The 26080-nt window shown below is 38.9% G+C and overlaps 1 protein-coding gene across 3 annotated transcripts in view; it reads right to left on the reverse strand.

Annotated features, from left to right (window-relative positions):
- RNASEH2B (ribonuclease H2 subunit B) overlaps window positions 1-26080 on the reverse strand; it is a 44356-nt gene that overhangs the window by 14397 nt on the left and 3879 nt on the right. For 2 of the 3 annotated variants that reach the window (XM_063333803.1, XM_063333786.1), the window contains exons 2-7: window positions 17163-17234; window positions 14100-14207; window positions 11753-11829; window positions 9072-9192; window positions 3611-3675; window positions 2296-2401 (exon numbers count right to left, since the gene is read on the reverse strand). In XM_063333803.1, coding sequence (XP_063189873.1) covers window positions 2296-2401; window positions 3611-3675; window positions 9072-9192; window positions 11753-11829; window positions 14100-14207; window positions 17163-17234 — 549 coding nt within the window. The remainder of the gene's footprint in view (window positions 1-2295; window positions 2402-3610; window positions 3676-9071; window positions 9193-11752; window positions 11830-14099; window positions 14208-17162; window positions 17235-26080) is intronic. The other variant, XM_063333794.1, reaches the window with a different exon arrangement.

The following is a 26080-nucleotide window of genomic DNA, read 5'->3' on the forward strand; positions in this document are numbered from 1 at the left end:
GCCGTTATTGGGGCTGCTAGGGAGAAACTGCACCCATCAACGGGAAGTATTTGCCAGACAGACAATAAGCTAAAATCTCGCCTCTGAATTCCAGCTACAACAGGTCAGCTTTATCTGTTCACAAGGCTGCACACTTAGACAGTTCAGAAGCATGTGGTAAACTAGCTTCAGGGTGGTAAAGAACTGTCTTTTGTACCAGAGATAGTCTCTTTTTTTTTTTTTTTAAAAAAAAACACCAAAACTTAACCTATAAAGCCCAATGCAAACTGGCATCGAAGCAGAAAGCATTAAGAAACTGACACCAGCATGTGCATTTCAACTATACTGACATCAAATTCTTAGTATCTCTTATCTGCACTTCTTCCTCCAGTGCCTAGATTCATCAAGGATTTGTCACTCCCTAAGCCCACTTTAGGGTCAGGAGAGAACAAGAAATAATTCCAATCCAAGACAATTTCACCTCAGCACTTAATATGTCCAATTCATCGCTTAAGAAAAATATTCCCATCTTTCACTGCTTGCATTATAACACTGAATGGTGAGTCCAACCCAACTGCTATGATTTTGTACTAAATACAAAATCCATTCTCTTTGCATTTCTGCCTTGAAGCAATCTTCACTGACTTCCTTTACCAATTTTAAAATACCACTGTTTGCCTTCTAGGGAGTCTCTGTTCTCACCCTAGCCTCGCTTTGTTATTAACCTCCTGTCAAACATCAGGAATACTTGTGCACCTCCCTTCTTTGTCTTCTGAATGAAATATTCAGGTCTTACATGTTAAACCTCCCCTCCTTCTCCATTTGCCCTCATTATATCCTCACAGATTTTTGCCCTACAACATCTGTAGATGCTAACTACATACACCCATCTATTTATAAGGTACTGAAATTTCACAATACCCCTATGAAAGCAGTTCTCCACAGAAATAAATTGCACTGTCATGGCAGTGAAAGGATCAGACAAGAAAATTAGTCTTATTAAAAATAAGTGTTGAGTAAGGTCCATTTGACTTCCTGTCATTCACCTTGCTACATACAGTGGGACTGCTTCCAAAACTTACCTACTTTTAACCCCCAGTATTCCCTCTTTCAATCGTGCTCTTTTAAATCTAAAAAAGGTTTTTTAAAGGACTATTATATCCATGTTACTATAAGTAGGGAGGAAGGTGGAAAAAACACTGCAGATAAGCTATTTAATTACAAATTTCAGAGATAAGTCAAAATGGTTGCTGTCAGGACAATTTTCCCTTTCTTGAAAAAAATAGGAGCAGGGAAAAGGATGAAAAGCTACTGTAAAGTTAAAGTCACTTTCAACTTTTGCAGCTTTGCCTCTTTTTAAAAACCATATTTTACAATCTCTGTTCTATAAAACTGTCTAGTTGCCTCTTAAATCTCATTTATGTTGTTTCCTTTGATATCATTACTTGGTAACTCATTTTCCACTTCGTCAGCAAGTTGCTTTGTTTCTCCTTATTTTTCAACGGCATGCAGACTTCTGAATGTCTTTGTAATAAGAAACAATTTGCTTTTGTTCATCTTGTTCTCAACTTTTCTTAATTTTCATTAACATTCAAAGAATTTATTCCACATTTTCAGGTTTCTCTACACAACTTCATATGCCAGTAATATTCAGGACATTGCCCTCCCCAGGGAAAAGGGGACTAGAAGCAAAGAGGATCACTCCAGACCTTTTGGTACCAGGGCTGTCAATTTCAGGGCAATTTAATACACATATAATTAAAGTTTTTGCCCTTATTAACAATAGAATACACTTATGTATTCTATAAATTTGTCACAGACGGTAATGTTTGGACCAGGAGCTTTTACTCTCTGACTATGACTTCCTAAGATCCCTTCCCTTTTTGGAGAATTCTATGAAGAACATTTGCATGCTAATAAAAATAATAATAAAGAAGAAGTCTGTTCTAATACAGAGACACTTATTGGGTGGATACTCATATTTTATAAGCATGCATCCTATTGTCCAAGCCAGTCTCAGTTCAGCAAAGCACTTCAGCATATATTTTGCTGAGAAAAGTATCTTCTCCTTGAACTAAGGAGAAGCTAAAAGAAACCCATCTGAGACCTACTGTTAATTACAATGTCATCTGATGAAGATACCGAAGAACTCAGAAAAGTCCAGGCATACAGTCACAACACATATGGAATTTTCTGCACAAGGAAAATTTACTGCGAAGGCCAATTTCAATACACTTTAGATTCTAATCATGTGTTCTATCTCCACATATGAGATTTCACAAAAATGGAATTCATTGCAATGTTTAGTTTTCTTACCTTCTTTAGTATCTGTGATCTGTTTACCGCTGATAAATGTAGCTGCACGTACCCTTTCACCTACAGATATATCGTTGCCTTTAAGTGCTTTCACTGTTTGATTGACCTATAGGAAACCACAGAATGAAATGTCTGCCTCAGTGTTGTTATGCACATGTTAATGCAGTGACAAAGCTCTTGTAATTTTGTTTCAAGCATATAAAACACTCAAGTTATGGACTGTGGTGAAATTTAATATACATTTGTAATGACTAGCATATGAGCTCAAAAAACCCAAAGAAACTAGCATGTCTTTGAACATGTTGCCTTGGCAACACAGCACCAGCTTTGCAGCACCCTAAGATGAGCTACTCAGATGCAACAACCGTGATTATACAGGTGAGAAATACACCTGCTTGGAGAACAGAGAATGCCTGAGCTCAGCTGGATTGCAAAGGCAATCCTGATGGAAATCAAAGATTAAGGACTTTATAGGGCACTGCTATACTGGATCTAACAGAGAGGTAACTGGCAGAAGATGATATTTTCAACACCACAAAGAGGTTCCTGTTCAAATGTAAATATGCAGGTATTCATTGCAAAACAGATATCCTCATGCCTCATCAGAAAGTAGACCAGATTTTGTGCTTGGGTTGACTAATTTAAATGACGAGGCTTCTTTGTATCATGTGATGAACTTTTTCTTCAAAGTGGCATCATAGTAGGGGCACGTGTGTGTGTAAAATTAGATTCATCTTCTTTATACCAGAACACAGACCACATGAAGCTCAACTATAACACTAGTTTATTTTCTGAATACTGTACACACCACTTGAACAGCATGATTGGATCAAGATAGCAGTAACCATACCAGGACCACTCTGGGAGACTGCCAAAACTTCACAAGGAAACCCACTTGTAGCACAAACCCAAGCATTTCTGTCCAGCTTTAAAGCACGGCAGAATTTAACAGTTGCAACAGCAAAAGCTCTCGTCTAGCCCATCTGTGAAGTGGACAAAAGACGAGCCCCTCACCTTATGCAAAGCCTACACAACACAGAAATAAGCTGAACTTCAGCTTCTTCTTCCTCCCCACACTCCATGAATCCCTTTCATGCCAGCCCCATCAGAAAGAGGAATGGAACAAACATGTCATTTTACTAATGCCCCATCTCATTCCCAAGTGCAACTTTACTGTGACGTCTGTCCTTCTTGGACAGGACACGTACCTTGAACTGAAAGACACTACAAGGCTCAAATGCAGATATGGACAAGCTAATAAGCATTTTCATTTTAAAAATAAAGCAATTTTGAAAGCAAAAGAGAAACCCAATACCTTTTTCTTTAACCACTTCAGTGTCTTCTCTTGGCTGTATTTGTGGAATTTCTGAGTGCCAATCTCTGAGAAAAAAAAAGTAAGGGGAAGAAAGCCATGACTGGTTTGGACTTCACTTTCAATACGTTTACAATCTTTTAAGTTGTAGATACAGTATGAAAGTTAATTTGCGGCTTGCACATGTTTGATATCAGGGCAATACTTTTCAAAAATATTGGAAATGTGGAAAAATAAACAGACTGAGCTGATATGCACAAGTCTGAACAACTTGACAATTCTTTGATTAGGCCCTAATCCAGCAAAGCACATATTTTATTTATTTATGTGTAATATTGGGCTGCCTAAATTCACTAAGACTCTTCTCAAGCCCTTGTACTTTGCCAAACGTTCACTGCCCTGTATCACCAGACTGGTCATTTTAACTACATAGCTCACAACACAAAATGTTGGTTCCAGAACTGCCTTTTTTAAAAAAAAACCAAACCAAACCAAACCAAACATCTTAAATCTTTACTTACTGAATTCTAGCAACTAGTAAGGGGCCAGGACAGAGAGTTGCTTAGTGAAGACAAACCATCCACCCTTTCAGTAAACCCTTTTCCTATCAGTTCTCACAGTTCTCCCCTCTCGCTTCACAGGGTGACTAAAGCAAAAGTTTTACTTCTACCCCTGTTTTATGTAGTTTAATATACCATCAAAAGAAAATAAAAAATCCAAAATACTGAAACACACTCCTTCTGGGAGGAAATGCATGATTCACTTATGATTTACTGAGCAACATAAATTAACTCCATGATATAAGAATTTCAGAAAGTGTTTCCCCTGTGATAACTAGGGTATCATGAACACTTGTTATTCACATGTGATCAGTTATCTGGAGATACATGAGTTCACAATGCTGAGGCAAAAGAGAGAGAAAATTTTAAAAGTTCGTGGAAATTTCAGTATAAAAATTCAGTATTAATTTACAGAAAGCTACATGTTGGAAATGGAATGAAACGTCTTGTAAGACTTCACCACAGATTTTAGAGCCCACTGTGTTTCAGTCTTTTTCTTAAACAGGTATTTCAATAACTTTCAATCTCCTGTATACCATTCCCATAAATACCTACATCTGTTTCATGTCATTTACTGATCCAGTATCATATTCAAACACTCAGTTCCTGGAGTTTCCTTCCCCCCTTGCAAACAACAACATATTATTTATGATTCCTTCAGCATTTCCTTCTTTGGGGTTTATCTTGGCTCTTTCAAATTGCATACAAATAGCTAGCTATTATGTGCTCTTTGTGTGTGCATGGTAGGGGGTATGGAGAGTTCGAGGAAAGCAGTTTACAAGATAAAGTTTAAATCTATCTCAACAGTTGTAGAGGAGTAAAATGCAAAAATTCTTCAGAGCAAAAAGGAGAAAATACTGCTAATATACACTTTGCTTCATGAAGTTGATGCGTTGCAGGTAAAGTAATTAGCTGTGACATTGTCGGCTGCACCCTTTAGGACTTAGACGCTTCTAAATGGCTCTGAAAGAAAGGCAGCAGAAAATGGGGCAGACACTCTGGATACTTGAACCTGCTTCTCTAAAAGCTAACATGGTTTGGGTCCAAGTACAGTGAGTACAATTCATGGATTCCTCTCTTATCTAAGAAAGTTCGAGGAAGGGACATCCTCCGGCCACCATCCCCCAACCCATGCTGAAAAGTAATTCTAGTCCGGATTCCCAGGCAGACTCCCCCACAACAGCATGATTCAGAGTGACTCAGTTAGGGAAAGGAAACATAGAACTGTGAAGCCATTTTCATTAAAACATGTGAAAAATAATTACACTGAACCCTTCAGAGATCACTTTGTTTGAAAATATTTTGTGTGCTTGACAGTTTTGACTATTAAACTTTAGAAACTGACAATATTTGAGACCTCTGAAGAATTAAAGTGAGTTATGAAAGTCACAAACTGCTGACAAAAGGATTCAATATTGGAACGTGGATTTAACATGTGATGCACATTTGATATTGGTGAGAGTTAGTGACTATGTTTGATAATATGAGTATATATTGGAAAGCCTTTTGTTCCCTAATGTGTCTGGTGCCTATAAAACTGGTCTGAGACATCTGGAAAGATTGGGTTTGAGAAATACAGATGGAATATAAGTGGTTCTACAATTAAATAATATGTTCAGCGATCGGGTAATCGCTATGTAGACTTGGAAGTTTCCCTGATGTATTGTTGAGCAAACTGCCTAAAGCACATTTTAACATCCATTTTCTCAGTGTTTTCCATAACTCTGAAACTCATATGGCCTCTTTTTTCCTACCTTCTGGGAATACAAGCTTGGCAATATTACTTAGTTATTCTAATCAGGTAAGTTTTCTTGGCTCTTCATGTTAATCACATCAGACAAGATCACAGTGCAGTTTTTGCCTTACAAAATGAAACAGAGTAACACTCTAGAACTGGAATTCATAACCCTTTCTTAAACCTCCTCTGTTGTACTTTCTATATGATTTTGAATTTATTAGCAAACAACCTGCTGCACCCAGATTTAGCGAGCTGTAACACACCCTTTCCCCAACTACTAAAGCAGGTAACTGGGAATTTAATCCTGTAAAATGAATTTTCAGTGCCCTTCAACACTGAGGCCAAGTAAGGTAGACTTTCTGCTAATTCAGTAAGTGTAAACTGTGAGCGCTCTAGGGTAAGAATTTGTTAGACAGATGTTAAATGCCTCAAGATTAAATTAAGAGTGAAATAATTACGTTGTTAGGTTCTGCCAAACAGATCAGAGCTGCAGAAGACTCAACACAACAGATGCTTCTTGCCCTAAAGCCTTACTCCTTTAAACAAGAAAGGCTACAAAGTGGACAACAGGTCTTAGAGCTAGAAAAAGAGTACCTTAGTCATAATATTGGTATTTTTTACAGGCAATAAAAGACACGAGAATATGAAACACATAGAAGTGGATTGAACAGAAAGGTGATCTGTGCATGACAGGCAAGCAAGCGCCAATGTGCTTGTTGCATAACAGTATGCTTGGTGTTCTCAAAAAAGGAAGAAATCCTAAGAACAAGCCCCACTGTTACTTTCTACCCAACCTGAACAAGAAAAGAAGCAGCAAGTACACGCCTAGGGACATCCAAGAACATCACATATAGCTGGTGTGTGCATGTGTGTACAGCTTTAATGACAAAAGCAACTTTTACCTTACATTTCAAAACAAAAACCAAAAAGTGAACATAACTTCTTTAACAGTTAGTATCATTTGCTGGCAAAATGACACAGACTTATGTCATTTTACACATTCTAAAAAACATCAATGCAAAAAACCAAGCAGTAAAGCATCTTCACTACTGCCTAACAGCATGCAATTTATCAGAGGATGCTCTGATGGATAACAACTGCAAATACAATTTCAGAATGGATACAGAGGTTAGAGACCAAGATATAAGACCTTGTCTATAGCAAATACATTTAATAAACATTTTATTTTGCTGTTAAGAAGGGAACATAAATACTGCCCAAAGGCAGCACTGTGCCCCTTCAGAAAAATAATCCAAGACTTCTTAGTTTGACAGCCAAGAGGATCTGGCATGATTTTTCACCTTCTCAGACGGGTGCACATAAGTTGAGTATCCCTTTTCTCACCCTTAGCCAGTGTTAGACAAGTTGTAGGGCACAGCAATTACCTAAAAGCTTAATAATATTTTTCACTGGTGGTATTTATCACTTCATGGGAAGGCAAAAGCAGTTCAGGTGCACCTGTCTTAAAGAAGCCTTCTCATGAGTCAGAACTCACCCAAAGAAAAAGGTTGCCTGCTCCTAATGATACTGAATGTAACGAAATGTTTTCCAAAGGTTCTTTCGAAATCCAGGAGTACCACAACAGCACATAATTCCAACTACCTCAGTCGCAGTAAGACTGTAACAACGGTCTCGCTGCCCAGATTTCCTCCTCTCTTGTTAAAGTGACCATTTTCAATGGAAACATGTTCTGTCCTAAAGTCAAATTGATCTCCTGGGGGAGGCAAGTACCCTACATTACTGCTTATGCACCATATTATACAGCAAATATTTAAACTTGTCCATCAGTATCTTTCAGGAAAAAAATTTCAGAGCTCTCCACCCCTTGATGTTCTGTGCAGCAATAAAGAGGTCTGATGTTTTACTTCTTAGCAGAGTTTTCATTCTTCCATCACCTTTCCTTAGCCACTTCCCAAGTATCTCTAGATCACCTAAATATTTCTTCTTACATAGAATCATAGAACAGTTTGGGTTGGAAAGGACCTTTAAAGATCCAACCCGCCCTGCAATAAGCAGGGACATCTTCAACTAGATCAACCTGACCTTGAATGTTTCCAGGGATGAGGCATCTACCACCTCTCTGGGAGACCTGTTCCAGTGTTTCACCACCCTCACAGTAAAGAATTTCTGCCTTATCAATGGCAAGGGCAGAGTGCTTTGTGAAAGCAAATTCCCAATATTTCTGGCTTTTAACCTCAACTTCTTGGAGGAGCTCTCCACGCATTAAGGGTCAGACAGCGTAGGCTTTTTGCTCCTGGTGGAAGATTCCATGCTCTCAGACTCCTGTAACTCCTCCTGTAGATCTCCATCTGTGTGTAGGTAAATCTCCACTCACTATGAAGAAGTCAGCAAGCATAAGGAGAATGCTTTTTAAAGGGCTGAATACAAAAACTGAGATCTCGCATCTTTTGTGGGTCTGCCAAGCTGCAAAAATTAAGTAGTGATCCTTCTTCTTCCCTAGAAAGCATACACTGTCCTCAAATAAAATAAAAGCCCCCAGACCAAAGGGAATTCTGGGCAAAGGTTGAGGACACCATGCACAGAATTAATGCTTTGCTATTTTTTTTCTGTGTAGGTTTTCTCTCTCATACACTTATGCATCCCAATAAAGGTTTTTATTAAAAAAAAAAATTAAGTCTTTGAACTTAAACCCACAACACTAAATTATGCAAGGCTAGCAGAATTGTGCTCTCCTTTCTCAGCAGCATATTCTCTCTTTTCCAGCTTTTTCCTACTTATTGTTTGAATGCTTTGTGACAAAGGGAGGAAATATAGCCAAATGGAAAACAGTTAACTTCCACACCAGACCATCCTACATTAAATAAAGAATTTAGAGAGATGTAAAACTTTCATCAAAAGGCAAAGAGAGTTCACAACACATACAATAATGTCAAGAAGCCAGATCTGATCAATTTATCATTTTTATGACACGTAGCAACAAGACTGCACAAATACTTTAGACTTCCAGCAGATAATCTGAGATCCACACATTACTATTCACAATAATGCAACGACAACTTCTTAGCCTAAGCTTCTGTTTTTAAAGTACAACTTCATCCAGCACCTTGAGTGTTTGGTAAAGCAAAAAACAGTATTTAAATCTATCTTGTAATGAAGTGGCACTAACAAATCAAGTCCTTTTTTGCCCCCCAGCCCCTTTTTTCACCTTTTTCTTCTGTTACATGATGTATGTACTGTTTAACATCTGCACACTTCAGCAGCAATGGGCAGTTCGGGTAGTCTGAGTCTAGCACAACTTGATCGAGTGGCTGGAACTTTCCCTGCTGCTGAAAATACATCAAAGAGATTATAAAAGCGTTATTATAATGTTAAGACACATATACACACTACACGTATATAGAAGTATACATACAATTGCCATAGCTTTAAAATAAAGGATTTAAAGATCGTATTTTGAATGGTAACACATGACATATTCAGAAACTGATTACAAAGCAAACTATAAATATTTATTTCAAACCAGTAAATACCTGCAAAATGCTGAACTCTTCAATTACTGCACTTAAAAGACCAAATTTAATACAATGTGGGGAGAAACTAATGTGAAGTACAGTGGGATTTTTTGGAAGATGACATAAGACATAGTAGTCAGTACGTGCCAATACTGTTTTAGACCAAAACCTGTTGGATTAAACCCAGTGTCATAACTTCCATTCAAATTTTGCTTTTCCTTCCATAAAGATAAATCTCAAAGGAGCAGGGCAGCTTCTGGAACACAGTATTAACCTTTCACCTCTGCAAAGTCAATTCCACTTTGGCCAGAGTATGTATATAAAGTGATCTTGGCACAACTTTAATAGCCCCACACATGACAGAACCATCAAATAAATTTTGCCGTTGCCAAACAATGCATAATCATTCAGCATGGTTTGGCACAACTGGCCGCCTTCCCTTTGGAAAGATCCTTTAGCGCATCAGTACAAAGACTCAGTGAGCTCTCCATCCTTAGAGAGTGCATGGTCTCAGGAGCCAAAGCTAAAGTCATTACACCGGTCAGCATGAAAAAAAGCACTTGGGTATAGTGCTTTCATTATTAATTAATCCTCTTGATAGACAGTCAGAGGCTTAATAAAAGTAGCCATTCTTTGTTAAACCACAATAAGAAAAAGCAAAAAACCCAAACAAAAAAACCCTGAAAGGATCTGAAGCTTTTTTCTCCTGAAAAAGAAAAGGCACAATAGCAAAAAGGTTACGAGAGGCAGAAATAAAGCTGCAATAAACTGTTCCCTATAGATAACTCACCTGCACAAACCCGCTTGTGTCCTGAAGCAAGACAGTCACATTTACATTGTGCAGGGGCACAGAGTCTAAGCCAAGAAAGAGATGGCTCTGCTCAGAAGACAGATTAGGCAACCCTGCATCACACTACCAAAACCAAACGCTGGTGCAAAGGATGATCCTAAGATACCCAGTGGGTACCTTCATAGTCAGTAGTTCAAGCCAGAAGCGATTGTGCTGCATTCAAGCTGGCCTTGCATGAGGTATCTGCAACACAACCCTCAAGACTTCCCTTCACTGAAGAATATGCTAACTTAGGCAGGGCGCTGCAAGAAGGCATTTGCCCCATTATAGGACCCAGAACAGCTCTATGCATTTATCTGGCACCATGCCTTGCCTAGGAAACAAGAAAACCTAGAAAGCAACATACTGAGAAAGTAAAGGGCAGTACAGGACTCTTCCCATGCACAGAAACAGCAGCAATAATTGTCCTTTATTCAGGCTACCTCAACTGTCTACCACGTAGACAGAGCAGATTTACTGTCTCCCTAATTTAAGTTTGGTATAAAGCTTTCAAAGGGATGCTGAATTCAAACAAAGCACAGTGCCTAGAGAGCAAGCTAAACTATTCCTTGTGAAATGACTTCTGATGGGCCACCTTGAAGCAGGAACAGACCACAGAAATACAGAATACGTTTGTACATCCTATAACAAATAATTTCAAATAATTGCAGAACAATCGGATACTGTTACAAATGTCTAGTTGGACTTCATTTTTTCACCACACAAAAATTGTTCTTCTGCATTCTCCACTTGCAATCTAAAGCAGAAAATAGCAAGCAGCCTTAGAGGAAATGCTCTTACAGCAAAAACTCTTACGATGCATAAAGTGAAATTATTGACTCCATGAAACAAAACCCAATGATCAACATTTATATTTTATTTTATGCCCTTTTTTCCACAGCCAGGTTATAAACAATAACTCAATAACTTTGCCTATGACTTTTGATACACTTCAGAAATCTAAGTGAGGTTTTGCCACACCCATGATAAATCAATTAAGCCATTAATTAATTATCCAACTTTTGGATACCTGATCATCCTGCTGCTGTTCTATGCATCTCTACAAACACTGCTTCTAAAAAGGCAATGTTTCCTTTCAAGTTCAAACTGCTACAGAAACATTCTTCTTCCTCCCCCATAGCATCCAAATTCTTCTCTCTTTTTCCCTTCTTTCCCAAAATGAATCATTCACTGATGCCTCAGAAAGGGTATGAATTTTTTTTTTTCTCTGATGACATCTCATCATTTTAAATTCAATAGTTCTGTGACATGGTCTCACGAAAGGACAAAAGAGATTCTCTGCTTCTTTTGAAAGGAGGAGATTAGAGTTTGTTGAGATTGTAAACCAACTCCTGGAATATACTTCACTGACAAAATCTTGATGCAAACAAAAATACTCCTAGGGTGGACATCTCTGCTTTAAACGCAAATTACAATTCCACTATTATGGAAGCCCCTCTTCGTAAAATTTACATAACTTCTGCAGAAAATGAAGTCAGAATGCTTTCTCCTGAGAATTCCAGTGAAAAAATAAAGCAGGCTTACCTCCTTGTCTGCCTTTATGAGGTAGTAAAGGATCAGAAATAAAGGGTCCATTGGTGTAACAAACAGCAGGCGCCCATCTAAGTGACAGATATGTAAAAGTAAGCTTCGTACCAAGAGGCACAATATATTGAACTTTTTCTTTTTGGATGCTTTTCAGGAGTGTGGGCAGAAGAGGAAAATCTTTTTTTTCCAGCAATTATCCCAATATTTTAATAAAATGGGCAGAAAAAAGTTATTTGTGATTTTATATTAAAAAAACAGAAAGAGCTCCATTCTCGACCCTGCCAAACCAAAGCATGGGGTCTGCTGCAGGTCTGCTGGCTTCAAGCACTTAGTTTTGCCTTTTTCTGGAAAAAACAGCAAAATTGAAGCTGCCCTCTGTTGGCAGGTTTGGGTGTAACAGAAACTTTTTTTGGGATACCAATATGCTGCACCTCAAACACTGGGCAAGGTAACACCATGCTGGCAAAAGAGGCAGTAGGCAGGGCAAGAAAGAATTTCAAGACCTAGTTAAGTTAGAGCTGCCTCTCATCTGCAGGGGGAGAATCTGCATGCAGTCTCCTAATAGAACAAAATAAACTTAAATAGATCAGAAAATATCACTCAGTATGTTGTATTCAAAGTTACACACAAAGGAAGAACTTGGTCTCCCATTGAAACGGACACCTCTGCCCATCTGGAGCTCATTGCAGGACAATGGCTTAGTCAGGCTTTTTGTGTAATTGTAGATAATTGGAAACAATGTAACATCAAGGAAATTCACTAATGAGACCCAATAATTGATGACAATTTGACATTAATTAGCAAACCAAAAGCAAATAAATGCATTTTTTTTTTGTTTCAACTCACATGATTAAGATAATTAAAGAAAAGGAAATCGTACTGCGATGGCCCTAAAACTAACAAAAGATGGGGTGGGAAGAACGTGGTTTGGACAAAGCTGATAGCCAATCTAACAACTGTACCGCTGACATGATGCATTGCATGAGGCAAAGCAAGCACCAGGACTACTTACAAACATGAAAGCTTTGATAATAAAACTGGAGGGAAAAAAAATACTAGCCACTTTCTCAAAGCTTCCATTTAAATGCTTTCCACTGTACCTCCAGGAAGAGTTATTTTTATTTGTTCCAAAGGCATAAAAAGACCTCTGCCCTTCTTTGAGGATAACAAGATAATTTGCTTTAACTGCAAACACATAGCTTTCTTGTGTTGTTCTTCCCCTGACCATTTCAGAAATGCAGCAGCCCTAACATTCAGGAACAATTTTTCTCACTGTATCTTTTAAAGAAAGCTGAGGCGATGATTCCTTAAGGCAACTATTTCCCAAGGGCAAAAATAGAGGTTAGAAAGGGAGAGGGAGAACACAATGCGGACATAATTGGGAGCAGGGAGCAGACCCAGTCTTTTGGCTCACCCCCAGATGGAGCAAGGAAAAGCTCACAGACACACTGCTTGCATTGCTATATGCACCTGCAGAGGATGTTTAAAAGTTAACGCACACTTTGGGATATTACTATTAAAGAAGGCATATGTCTGAGGGAGTTGCTTTGTTACTATAAATGGTCTTTTTTCCAGTTAAAAAAGGACGAAGTAAATATACCTTCATCTCCTGAATTAATAATTATTGCTTGGACTACGGACATGCTGGCAAAGAAACACTACTCCAGTGACATCCTTACCAATAAGGATTGTTAAAGCCGTCACAAGCAATTAGGTAAGTTTCCTCCTCATTTTCAGAAAGCCGAGGTAGGATCAGGGAATGACTGGGATGGTATAGACGAGCTCGCTTCAGGCAAAACACTGAAACAGCACCTTCTGACAGCAGGCCTATCCTGAGATCCCAGCGCTCACACAGGGGACTACAGAGGTAACTAAAAGAAAGCAAGACTGTACATTCCAACACTTGGAGCTCTAACACACTGTTCTCTGCTTAGCTAGCTAAGGCCTTCCAGCCCTTTTTCCCTCCCGTAGGATAACACATATTTAACTTAAACTGAAGACTTGCTGGTCTGATTGACAAGGCAAGCTAAGTATTTTATGGCACTTCAGTTTAAATACAATTGAATGTCTTCCCCCTCCCCCTCCACCCCCCCCCCTTCCTCAAAGACAAATGAACATCTGTCTAATTGAGGCTGCCAAAGGCAGCCTTTTAAAGAGAGACCACAAAGCCCCTAGCCCTGGTTAAATCCAGATGGCAAACGAGAGCGTCAGAAGGTGGGGATGTGATGCAGCATGCCGCCTCAAACAACTAGGAAAAACACCTGTAAATTTACTAGAAGAGAGAGGGAAGGTCTGTGTATGAACATTAGTTACAGTTGGGGGAAGGATACATTGTATTACTCACCTTGTTGAACAGTCTGACCTATAAACCAGGAACGATATTCCTCATGAAAAGCTTTTACTTCAAACAGCTGCTGTGCACCACTATTGAATAAGTAAAGGGTTGCTTCCCCTGTTGAAAAGAAATCTGGTTTGTGTTTGTAAGCTTTCACAAAAATCAAACGAATACCCAGTACATCTGAAGAATGTGCCTTATATACATACAGACACACAAACATACACACATCCTACATAAACTCACTACAAAGAAAGCTCAGACAAAGAAAACTATTATATACAGATGTTCATTTACCAGCTCTATAAACCAAACTGAATTTGAATCAATAAATAAGATGTGTGAATAGTTCATCTTACAACACAAAGCCTTTGATCCAAACCCAAATCAAAATCGCTCAAGACATCAGCTTTTGTCTGTACTGAAGGGGGAAGGTGGAAAACAAGAAATTTCCCTGTCCTTCTATCATGTTTGTCTCCAAGATATCAGACTCTGGGTTAGGGGAACAAACGTCTCAAACCTTCAAGTGACAATTTGAAATAATTTTGGTTTTGTGCATCAAAATGGATTGCTGACGACTCAGTATGGGTAGACAAATAAGGTGAACAAGGAAGCTAAAAGAAGTTACTTCGAAGTGCCCACCAGAATCTTTATAGTTTGGAAAAGAAAAGGAAAGCTTTATTTCAGGTTACCCCATAACACAGCTCTGCCATTTCACATTAGTTCTGGGTTATAATGAAAGGGTGATGAATATGTTGCAAACAGGACTGGGATTTTCCACATCTAAAACAGGAACTTGACAGAACTACACAAGGGGCCACAGAAATTTGATCAGTTCAGTCTGTTGGCTGGACTGGTCCTGTCTTGGTTATCAATCCATCTCCAAGAGACAAGAGCAACTACAACATGGCAGTCTTGCTCAAAACACGTAAATTGCAAAGCTGCACTGACCTACAGATCATGGGCTGGCGCAGAAAAGTCTCAGTGTAAGCCCCTGCAAGCTGACATCAGCGCCGCTGTTCTCAGTCTGCAGAGATCCCTAGGTGCGCGGGGAGGTCAGTGAAAATGGGCAGACACAACTCTTCCCCAAAATGACTGATAATGCATTTTTCCCCCCCTTTATTCAAAAGGCTGACCAGATGTTTAACCTCACCTAAGGATATAGTTTCAGTTCTCTGATAATAATTTTTCTTTTGGGGAGGAGAGGAGTGAAGAGTACATATAAGGGGGAGTAGAGGTCTCTGTCACTACCATGTCCTTCTCAGCAAGGGTCTACCCCATAGCCTGATCAACACCAGACGTCAAACTACTCGTAGAAGTGCTCACTGAACAACTTGAGACCCCCACCAGTGAGCGTGCTAGCCAAATGCCGTGGTGAGCTACGAAATCTTGGGAAAGATTCCTGTTGTCTAACTCCAGCTCCTTAATTTATTTGCTTATGTTAAAAAGACAGTCACCACAGGTTCCTAACAGTGTCATTAGGCAGAAACTCTAGTGGATGGAGAGAGAACCTAGGCAGCTTTGCTCACAACTTTACCACTTGAGTTAGTTGTTATGTTTTGCAGCATGGTTATTTCCCTTCTTTTAGTTCAGCACTTTGAAAATTGCTTCTTGTGGTACTTCTGGATTGCAGGCTAAACCGTAGTTTATAGTCTTTGTAAGGGATAGAAATTTTGCCCTTTCTACCTGTCTATAAAAGGGACCATGCACACCTTCATTTAATAAAGTGGTTAGCATGAATTCCATAGTGCTCTGAGTCCTTCAGTGCGTATTTATACAATATCTGGCATCAACAATTCATCTGTTAGACTCAAATGTAAGGAAAATACATTAATAGGGTGTTCTCAGTCCTTCCATTTTCAGACCCTATGTTTATAATAGGCTACATAACTGAAAGTTTATGCAGGTCTATAAATAAGTTCCTGTAAATTCTAAAGGAACACACCCAGGCAATCACTGTACTTCAGGTTTTCTCCAGAAATCTTGCCCAAGATCTCTGATTCTACAAAGTAAACAGATCTCTTCTTCCACTGAGAAAAGCATATTAATATCTACGCTTTTAAAAACATAACAAATTAGAAAGCCAATATAATAGGGCAGGTGGAAAATATCCACGGCTATATATTCCCACTGTAAATCTGATCAATCAAAAAACAGGTATCATGATGAGTAAGTGATTTCACATTCTGTATCTATTGTTTTTAATTATTTTCTTCTGTTGAGAACAAGTAGCAATTACTATATTGCGACATTAAAATGTACCTGAAGACTTTATTTACAAACACACATAAATACTAGCAATGAATTTCAAAACAAAAACATACAACTTAAATCCATAGAAAACAAACAAGTTTATGAAAGGAAAGAAAAGCAGCATGAAATGTGTTTTTCAAACAAAATATGTTAACCCTAACAAAGGCTTACTGCAAATTAGTGCTGCAGTATCTCATACTCCAATTATTACATTACTCATATAATAACAAAACCTTGACAAAAAGAACAATCTGACTAGAAGAAAATAACTGTGGGATGGTGGTATCATTATATTGCCTGCATTTGCTGGTCTTTCCAATGTATTGAATTCATAGTGCCTCATCATCTATTAAGGAGAAAAGAGACAACACCAGCTGAATGAGGGGAAGAAGAAAATTAGATTTAAAAATGAGAAGACTCAAACAGCTCGGTAAGTGTAACCGAATCACTTCTTCTAACTCTAACTATTTATTTTATAGCATATGATGAATGCTATGAAGCCTAAATCTGGATTAAAAAAAAGCTCAGGCTCAACACCCAACACTGTAAGCTCCCCAAACTAATGTACTTAAAAACAGAACTTAAATTACACCTCTTTTTTGTGCTGCCAATATTCCTGATGAATAAACAGTTCAACCAATTAAAATTATAAAAGAAATCCTAAATGTTTGCACAGCATTAACTATCTGGCATTACCAGCACTATTTTTGGCACGTAAGACTTACACTATCATCATTATTTCAGCATGCAAAATATGAATCTTTTCGTGATGGTGGGAGTCAACCAAAACATTAAGAATGTCAGAATTCCAAAACTTGCCTGTACTTGGATTGCGCAGTTTTGTAAACAAAGGTTCACTGTCAGGTGTCTTGGAGGGGTCAGTAGCAGCCTCTGTAGGGGGAGAGGAAAAAGTTATGAGCTTGTAAATTGAGAAGTATTTAACTTTCTGCCATACTTCTCCAAGATATTCAAAATTAATTGGATTGACAATTTTTGAAAACTCACATATTTTCTGCATAAAAGTTATGTGCCTCAGCCCAAATTCATCCTACCTGATCAAGGCACCTAAATTATGATTCCAGACTTCCTGACATGCTCTATCTGCCACAGAAAAGGTATGCACCTGGGGATGATTTAGATTTTGAAAACCACTTCCCCCTAGAAAGCCTCAGGCAACGGAGCTACTAAGTCTGACATCTCAGTTAAGTGAGATGAACTTATATGTTGTCCTGATTAGTCACAAAGACAATGAGAATGCTTTGGTAAGTTAGGCCAAGCACAGTGTGGACACTGAAAAGTTAAAAGTGTAAAAGGTAAATATCTGTGGGAAGCAACAGTGGTCCTCTAAAGTTTTCAGGAAGTCAGATTATGCAGGAATATGGGGCAGGAATTCTCTGAGTGGTTGTTACTGCTGTGAAAAACATCCACGCTTGTTTATCTGTTACGTATAGTCTTGAAAAATAAAGAGTGCATTTAATTCCCCTCACAGGAAAAAGAAGCTGAGAGAATACAGCAGCTCTGGCTTAAGCCTCTGACAGTTCTCTTTTCTGTGTCTTTAGCGGAAAAAAAAAAAAAAAAAAAAGACAAAAAGCAGAACCACAAAAGTACGATTTCTCTGTGAAATTAAAAAAAAAAATTAGAAAAGAAACAGCTCCCACAAGGATGCTGATTCAGGTCTGAAAAAACATCTATAAGGGTCCCCAGCTAGTTATATTCTATACAAGTTCTCTTTGTAGGGAAAGTCCAACTTATATTTATGAAAACAACTTCCTACATGTAAGCGAAGAGCAACGTGACAGCATCATCTTTCTTAGCTTGCACACTGCCAGTTCTGTCCCAATTCCTTTCATATAGGCATTCATCAGAGCAAGGAAAATTACTAAAGCATTTCACATACATAACCTGGATACTCCAGACCCCAGAGAATGGACTGACAGGGATCAGGCTGACGTTTATGTTATGGTGCTGCTGAGGAAAGCAGAGAGGAGCAGCAGAGGCAGGCTGCACAACTATTCACAAGGGAGACTGCTGGAAGGAACAGAAGTGCCATATTGTCCTTCCCCTTTCGGTAGCATCCAGGAGGTTCATGGAGAGGGAGGCAGCACAGTTGTTTTCTATGGAAAACAGGGAAGTACGAACCTCAGGTACAGCCAAAAATAGCTGTCCTCCACTCTGGCTGAAAGTCTATCCCCAACGCATCCAAAGAGGACAGGTGGACTTCTCACAGGCCATTCACTGACACCTCAGTGACATGAAAAGCCCCAAACAACCCTCATCTTTCACATTCACTCCTGGCTATTCAGTTTTGTCACAAACAGAAATTGCCCAGATAAAGATATAAGCAGGGTTTAAAAAGCAAGTGCATTTGTGATAAAGTGCTGGAGGATAATAGTTCTCAGAGTGGTTCGGAGAACTTAGTCATTTTCTTCCCCTGCATTTTTAGCTGAGTCCTCAGGTGCCTTGAAAAAGCGCTTTGAAAAAGTTTCAATATAAGTTGAGGATTTTTAATGGAAAAAGTCCGTATTTGCTAACCACACTTGCTTCATATGCTGATACATAAACACACACGGTTGTCAAGCTACATTTGCCCTGGCAAAGGCAAACTTCAAATTTCTGGAGCTATGTATATTTCAATTCTTGACCACAGTTTAACATTAGTGTATTTTTTGTTACTTTTTAAAACACTACAGTGATTAATGACAGTGAAAGAAACACAGTGCATGTGTTTACTTTGATGTGTTTCACATGAACATTTTAAAATATACACACTAAATGTGAGTTTCAAAATTTAAAACAAAAAGCAAAATAACAAAAAACCCCAAAGGAACTTTTAGCGCTCACTTGCTCCACTTTCTTCATGCATAGATTTATGAACGCTGGGAATGAGTCCAGCTGAATGCTAAGTTGCATCTTGTATAACGTGAACAATTAAGTAGACAATCCTTCCTAATGTAGCTGTTTTTAATGAAGTTCACATCTTTATTTAGTTGATATGTACTTCTCCTAACCTTCTAGTAACACTCTGAATTTATCCATCCCTGCTAAGCCTGGGAGACACCTGCACGTAGGGAGTGCTCAGTGTAACAAACCCAAGGGATATAGTGTCCCATCTCTTCCTCATCAATCTTCTGCCTTCCCAACCCACATAATGGCCCTCCATCACTAAGGCTTGCTCCATGCTATCCCAGGCTCAGCATCATCTGCTCGTCCCCTTTGGATACACAGCCTGGTCCTGTAGCTGCCTTGGCTCAGCCAGTTGCTCTTCCCCATGTGAACAGCAGCACAGCTCTGCCCGTATAGTTATTTGGTTCTCCCCAAGCTCCATGGGATTCATCACTGCACAGAGGACAGAAGCGATCATACCCTAATGAACAGTCTGAGTTGCAGCCTTCAGTCCCAGTATCTCATGCTGATGTGATCAGAGTGTATGTCATGTTCTCCACACAGCTGCCACAGAAGATGGTTGATCAGAAGGGACACGCACATGCACGCACACACAAGAAGAAGGGAAGGAGTGGGTAAAGGCAAAAGTGGTTTCTTTTGAGTTTCTTTCACCTTCAGTTTCCTCAAAACATAGGCAATACCCTACTCCATTTCCAGGAGCATCTGAAGTATATTTTTGTTACAGATTGGCTCTACTAGATGTCAAGTTGGCAGATAAAAAGAGGCAATTGGGATAATGCCTGCTTGGAAAACTGCATGCAATATTAACATGGCCTTAAGGTTGGAGAAGGCCCTATTTATCTGAATTTAAACACTTCGTGACTAGAAAAATGCTGAGCAACGGATTTTTGAAGTTAGGTGTCCAAATCTAACTTGTGTGTGTTCTGGCCTGAAGCCAGGAAAGGTAACTGGATTTCTTTAATGTCATTAACATTTATCAATCCTTGTATATAGGCAAGGTTCTCTTACAGCTAAATAAAGAAAGACTTCTTAAAAAGCAGTATTGTAGCAATTTTCTAGCAAAACTAAGACTTAAAATAGGTCTTTTTTTTTTTTAGTTTTAAGATTCACGTCCAGATATTAAATAATCTTACAGAAAATAAGCAGATGAAAGGGACGCTACAGGAAGAGCTTTTTTGTTGAAACCTAAAGGAAAACATCACATGATTGCCACTACACCTACTACAACAGTTTCTATAGCTCAGCCCTGAGAAACTTTTTCATCTACAAGAATAACAAGTGAGAGGTAAGACCTTTCTGACTGAATATTATACTCCCTACCAACTGTCTTGCAGCTGTAAGCTGCAGGTAACACACAGTCAGTACAGGTCAGCTCACTAACAGATATGCCCGCACAGCTTGCTATTCTCCTAGGACAACATTCACTACAAGGATACAAAACAATGACACAAGGGTACAGAGGGGCTCAATTAATTCTGTCCCAGGGAAGCATCTCAGTTAGCAAACCACTCTCTAAATTGCCAGGGAGACAGATGACAGGCACTCCCAGGAGGCAGCTGAACCCACCTAAAGCCTAAACCCACCTGTACCATCCCCTGCAAGTATATGCCTCTGTCTCCATTGAGCTGACAGACACCTCCAGCAATGCAGAGTGAATCCAGGTACAGTACCCTTACAGCTACACCACAGGAGGGAGTTCTGAGGTAAACACAATGCAGGACAATTAAATGCCAACACTGGGTTGATAAGCGTGACTACTTTGCTTAAGTTATAGTCTACTGTTCATTCACTATTAACCAAATCACACAAAGTTCATCTCAAAATGTGGGTGATGTGTCCATCAGTCATACTGGAGTCTACAGATGGAACCTCAGAATCCTGAAGCTGAGCAAAAGAGACTGTAAAAGCTTAAATGAAGCTTTCCATTACAGAAAAAGAGAAAAGCCTATCATATTTTGTGGAGGTCAGACATACAACCAGGCAAATTCTATAAAATATATAAACAGAACAAAGTGAAAATGAATCAGCTGTCAAACGATTTCTGGCAATAATTTCTTCCACAATGGACAGATATGAGGCACTAATGAATCTGGCCGTTAAAAAAAAAAAAAGTGTTCACTGGTACAGCAACATGAATAAATTGGAAAAAAACATAAAACTCCCACTAAAATCTATGAAACTGTTAGGGACGATGCAAGGTCTATTCACCCCTTTTTTTTTTTTTTAAATTACTTATGGAATACTATATATAACAGGCTAATATCAAGTTATATGGAATTCCCACGCAAAAAGCTGCCAGCCAAGCAAGCAAAAAAGTTGTAAATATCTGTCAATTGCGTAAGAGGAAAAAACCCTCTGAGAGCACAAATTTCTCTACCACCATCATCCTGCAAAAAACAGGATTCTTTAAAAGTCTGGAAATATAAAGTTAAGATTTCATTTAAAAACAGCTATTAAACCATACGTCACCTACACAAGTCTTTTCCATTCCCTCCTTAACTTCTAACCATGCACGAAAGGTGTGTCAGTTGGAGACATTATGATGGAGCCCATTAAAAGGACATTTTATGGAAGACTTTAAACTATGTATCCTAAGGGTACAGATATGTCAGATCTAATAATCACTTTATTTATGTTCTTTTTAGAATCAGTCAACCCTGAAGTAAATGGTTTTAATTCAGTGCCTGTGTCCTCTGTTCTGCAGCATGCTCTGAGAAGAGCCCAGTAAAAATTAATTGATAAATCCAGTACTTTGTACCACCCAAACTTTTGACAAATTTTGTAAGCTACAAGGTAATTAACTATTAGCATAATGAATGAATTCAGGTATGCACAGACTGAGGATACAGTTGCATGAATGGCTTTATGACCAAAGATCACAGGCCACTGAAAAGTGCAATCCTGAGGTCCCCACTCCTGTTCCCTCCCTGTTGCACATCTCTGCTGCTTTTTTTCCATCACAACTAGCAATCTCGTGGCCACACAACAAGCCAGCTCAGTTCACTGATCCCGTTGAGAAATAACCAGTCACAAAAAAGTAGTATTAATTTTCACCCAGATCAGTAAGCTATTCTCACTCGCCATATGGTTAGACGATCACCGGAACAAAGGGACAGAACCCATGGCAGAAGCAGATGGCATAGAAACAACATAGAAAATATATGACACTGGAGTCTTTGACCAGTGTAAGCTAACTAGAAAACTAGATCCTATGTCACTTTACAGAGGTGGGAAAGCAAGAGATGAGCCACAAGACTACCATGTTTCTTCCCTAGCTTACAATACTCTCAGGGGAGTACTAAATGGCACACAGCTCTATTCACCTCTGCAAACAGATTCTTTTGCAGGTGCTTACATATAAGGTATGGCTTTACACTTGCATACATTTGATTTTTGGAAATATCTTCTTAGTTGTTACTCAGTTATGTTAACTTGACGTTATTTCACCACCTTATCCTCTCCTTGATCATACATAGTACTAACTTCAGTGAGGGGACTTTTGCCATGCCTGTTGTAAAAGACAGAATGGTTATCAGTTTGGTAATCACAGCATTTATTATTTCATGCCCTAAGGAAATAATGTTTAATGTGACATAATTTACGCCCCTTAAAATCTTTCTGGCTCCCATTTCACCTGAAAATCCTACAATAAAACACAATGATATCTAAAAAGGGCGCTGTTTTCTATCTCCAGCAAAACTTCACATGGAAATGCTACTAGATGGTTTGAGTGGTCTTTTGCTCCAGTACACAGCTATGCAATACAGATAAATATTAAGACTTCTGCCTGAGAGCATCTTTTGGCTTCCCTTTATGCTGGCACAGTTGACTTTGGCCAAAAAACCACATTCATAGACTCACTGGCAGCAATGGACAGCACTAATTCATCCATTACTGAAACCTAGATGCAAGGCAGACCATGCAGGGGTTCAAGCTGAATGAAGGAGAGGTCAATCTTGAGAAGTTCAAGAACAGGTTATCACTTGAAAGGATAAAAACTTCAGACTTCCCTTCTCAATATTTATAGGGTCAACACTGGTGCAGCTGTATTACTGGCTGAATCAGCCCTATTCCCATGTGCAGAGAGGCCTAAGTTGGCATAAGTTGGTCTCTTCCAAGCCAGATGGCAGAAAGCAGAAGTAGGAGATGGTGTTACACATTAAAACATCTCTTTTCAGTTATTTTATTTGCTATGCTTCCTTCTGGCTCCTTAGCTTGCCAGTTATATCTGCTTTATACACAGCTGAGCTCAGTATGTCTTTTAAGAGATGACATGTAAGAAATGGTGCAAATTACCTGCAGGCAAAAGGCTTTGTTCAGGAGATGCAAATGCCAATTTAGGGGGGGGGATTAAGTAAAATATGCCCACATAGCGCTAACTTCTAAAATATGCATATTCACATTCACCTTATTAAAAAGGTATATAAATACGTGCATATATTTTATATAGTATTTCTAATGTTTTAAGTCAGCTGTTAAAAACCATACATATTTGTTTACTGTAAACATTATTTCCAAGTTCTTTATCTAAATTATTCTGGAAGTATTAATGTTCAAGTACCCTGCTCAGTTTCGATATTCATTATAATTCCGAATCAAACTCCCTAACAGTCCAGCACTGTTTTGTATTTTGTAGCAGATAAATTGAACTGAATGGAGAAAAAAAAAAAACTAAACCTGCCTACTTCAGATTTTAAAGCAAACTACTTTTATGCATTAAGTATTCCACAGCTGCTTTTGCTATGACATCTTCTCTCAATATGACCCAAAATTTTCAAGTCAAACGCTTCCTCTGTTGTTGCACAGAGACAAAGGTTCCTTAGTCTCATTTGAAAGAACGAAGGATTAATTTAATGTGTGCTGATGCCCTATGGTTTGGCATCACAGTCCATTTATTTCTGCCTCCATCTGACTTTTGGCATATATAAGATTTGTTCAAACAACTTGCCAAGTCTAATGTGAAACTGCTCCTTTTATTTTTAAATAAGTAATTCCTAAAAATAATAGGATTGTTAAATTTCCCTCCCCCCTCACAATCCTTCCAGTGCTATTCATATGGCAGTTCCCATAAAAAAATAAAAAAGCTAATCAATTTACGGTTTAAGAAAACAGCAGACTGAAAAAATGTAGTCAACTAAACTTATCTTGTTCAGAAAAATAAAGGTTGAAAATAATTTTCATCTTGCAGCTAACCCCTACTTCTTTTCCTAAGACAGACAAACACAGAACAAATTAAACACAGCGGTCTTAACTTCAGGTGTAGAGTGCAACACCAGACTCAGAAAACTGCCTTCAATTCCTGACCTCTTTGCTAAAACCAGTGAAAGATATAAATAGTTCCAGTTCTGACATAACACCTATCCCTGAGAAAGTGTACTGAAGACACTGCCCTTCACACCCATCCTGTTAAGCAGCTAGTGTGATTTTGGTTGCTATTGGTAAGACCAGTTCAAAGCCATTACGTAAGAATGTTTATTTGTTACATGCAGCCAGATCAGATCTATGTCACCCACAGCGACTCTACTGTAGTATTTGAGGGTCTTCCATAGTCCTGCCCTTACAACCCTACAATCAGGTGGGGTCTCAGTATTATTTCTCTGTCTAGAAAATAATTCTAGTTCTCATGATTTTCAGAGAAAACATTAAAAATGGAAGTTCCATGGGCCCAATTCATAAAGAAAGTAGAAATCTCCTATATGCACACACACAAAAAATTCTCAGTGGTTCGGGAAGTAGAATTTTAAAAAAATGTATATGAATACCCAGTAAACACAGACAGAATCTCCTCTACTAAATACATCATTAGCAGCTTTCTAGCTGTGAGATGGCCAGATCTTAATCCTCAGAAGCTACTTCTTTGCCCTTGTACCTATTCAGTAGCTAGACCAGTACAACAGAAAGCCTGTCTAGCAAGCTCTACGTTCTCAGGCGAGGCTTGGACACATGGATAATATAACATCCCTGACTATACAACTACTACGAGAAATGCAGAAAAGCACAATCTGGAAATTCAGCCACCCACCAATGAAGTCCATGTGGGTCATTCAGGACTTATTACCACTTTGGTGCCTCTGTACTATGATTCCTCCAGAACTCCAGATTCGGGAGGTCTTCTTAACAATTGACGTCAACTATCCTGCACAAAGCAAGTTCAGATCCGCATTTCCAGCCAAGCTAATAAAATCCCCTGGAACGTGGAGAACAGCACAGAAACACCCAAGTGGGTCTGCACAGAGCCAGCTTGGGTCCATCAGGACTTATTAGTTCAGACACTGTCTGAAAGCAGCTGCGCTGCAAAGCTGGTCCTGGAAATAGCAGAGATGTGTTAACATGGCACAGCACTTCAACTAATAAATGTTAGTGCTGAGCTGAGTCTGCTCTAGGCCAAATCTGGTGCCTGTATAGCACAGCATAGTTAATCTGCAACTGGAGAAACTGCCCAAAGACTCTATTTTGAGTCCAGCATGCACAGTTCTACCCCTACCCACATGCCCAAGTTTTCTGTCCTCATTGCCTCCCTCCATATGACCAATCTCTCCATCTACGTTCATCCTATTTGTTCATCTTTTTCTCACTTGACTCTGCACATCCATTTCTCAAGCTTCCTCTAAATGTCTGTGATAAGGCTGCACAATGTACACGAGTGGCTTCCAGCCTTTCAGGAATGATTATCATGGTTACCACCCTCTCCTCATCCTACCTTCATCAGACCAACACTTCCTAACTCCTCTCCCCTTGACTTCTGGCTTCCCCCTTTGTCCTGCCCTTGGTGTTTCCATTCCTAACATAGGAACAATTATACTTATAAAAACAAAACAAAAAACTGATTGTAT

This window comes from Chroicocephalus ridibundus, chromosome 1, assembly GCF_963924245.1.
Source record: "Chroicocephalus ridibundus chromosome 1, bChrRid1.1, whole genome shotgun sequence".
NCBI lineage: Eukaryota > Metazoa > Chordata > Aves > Charadriiformes > Laridae > Chroicocephalus > Chroicocephalus ridibundus.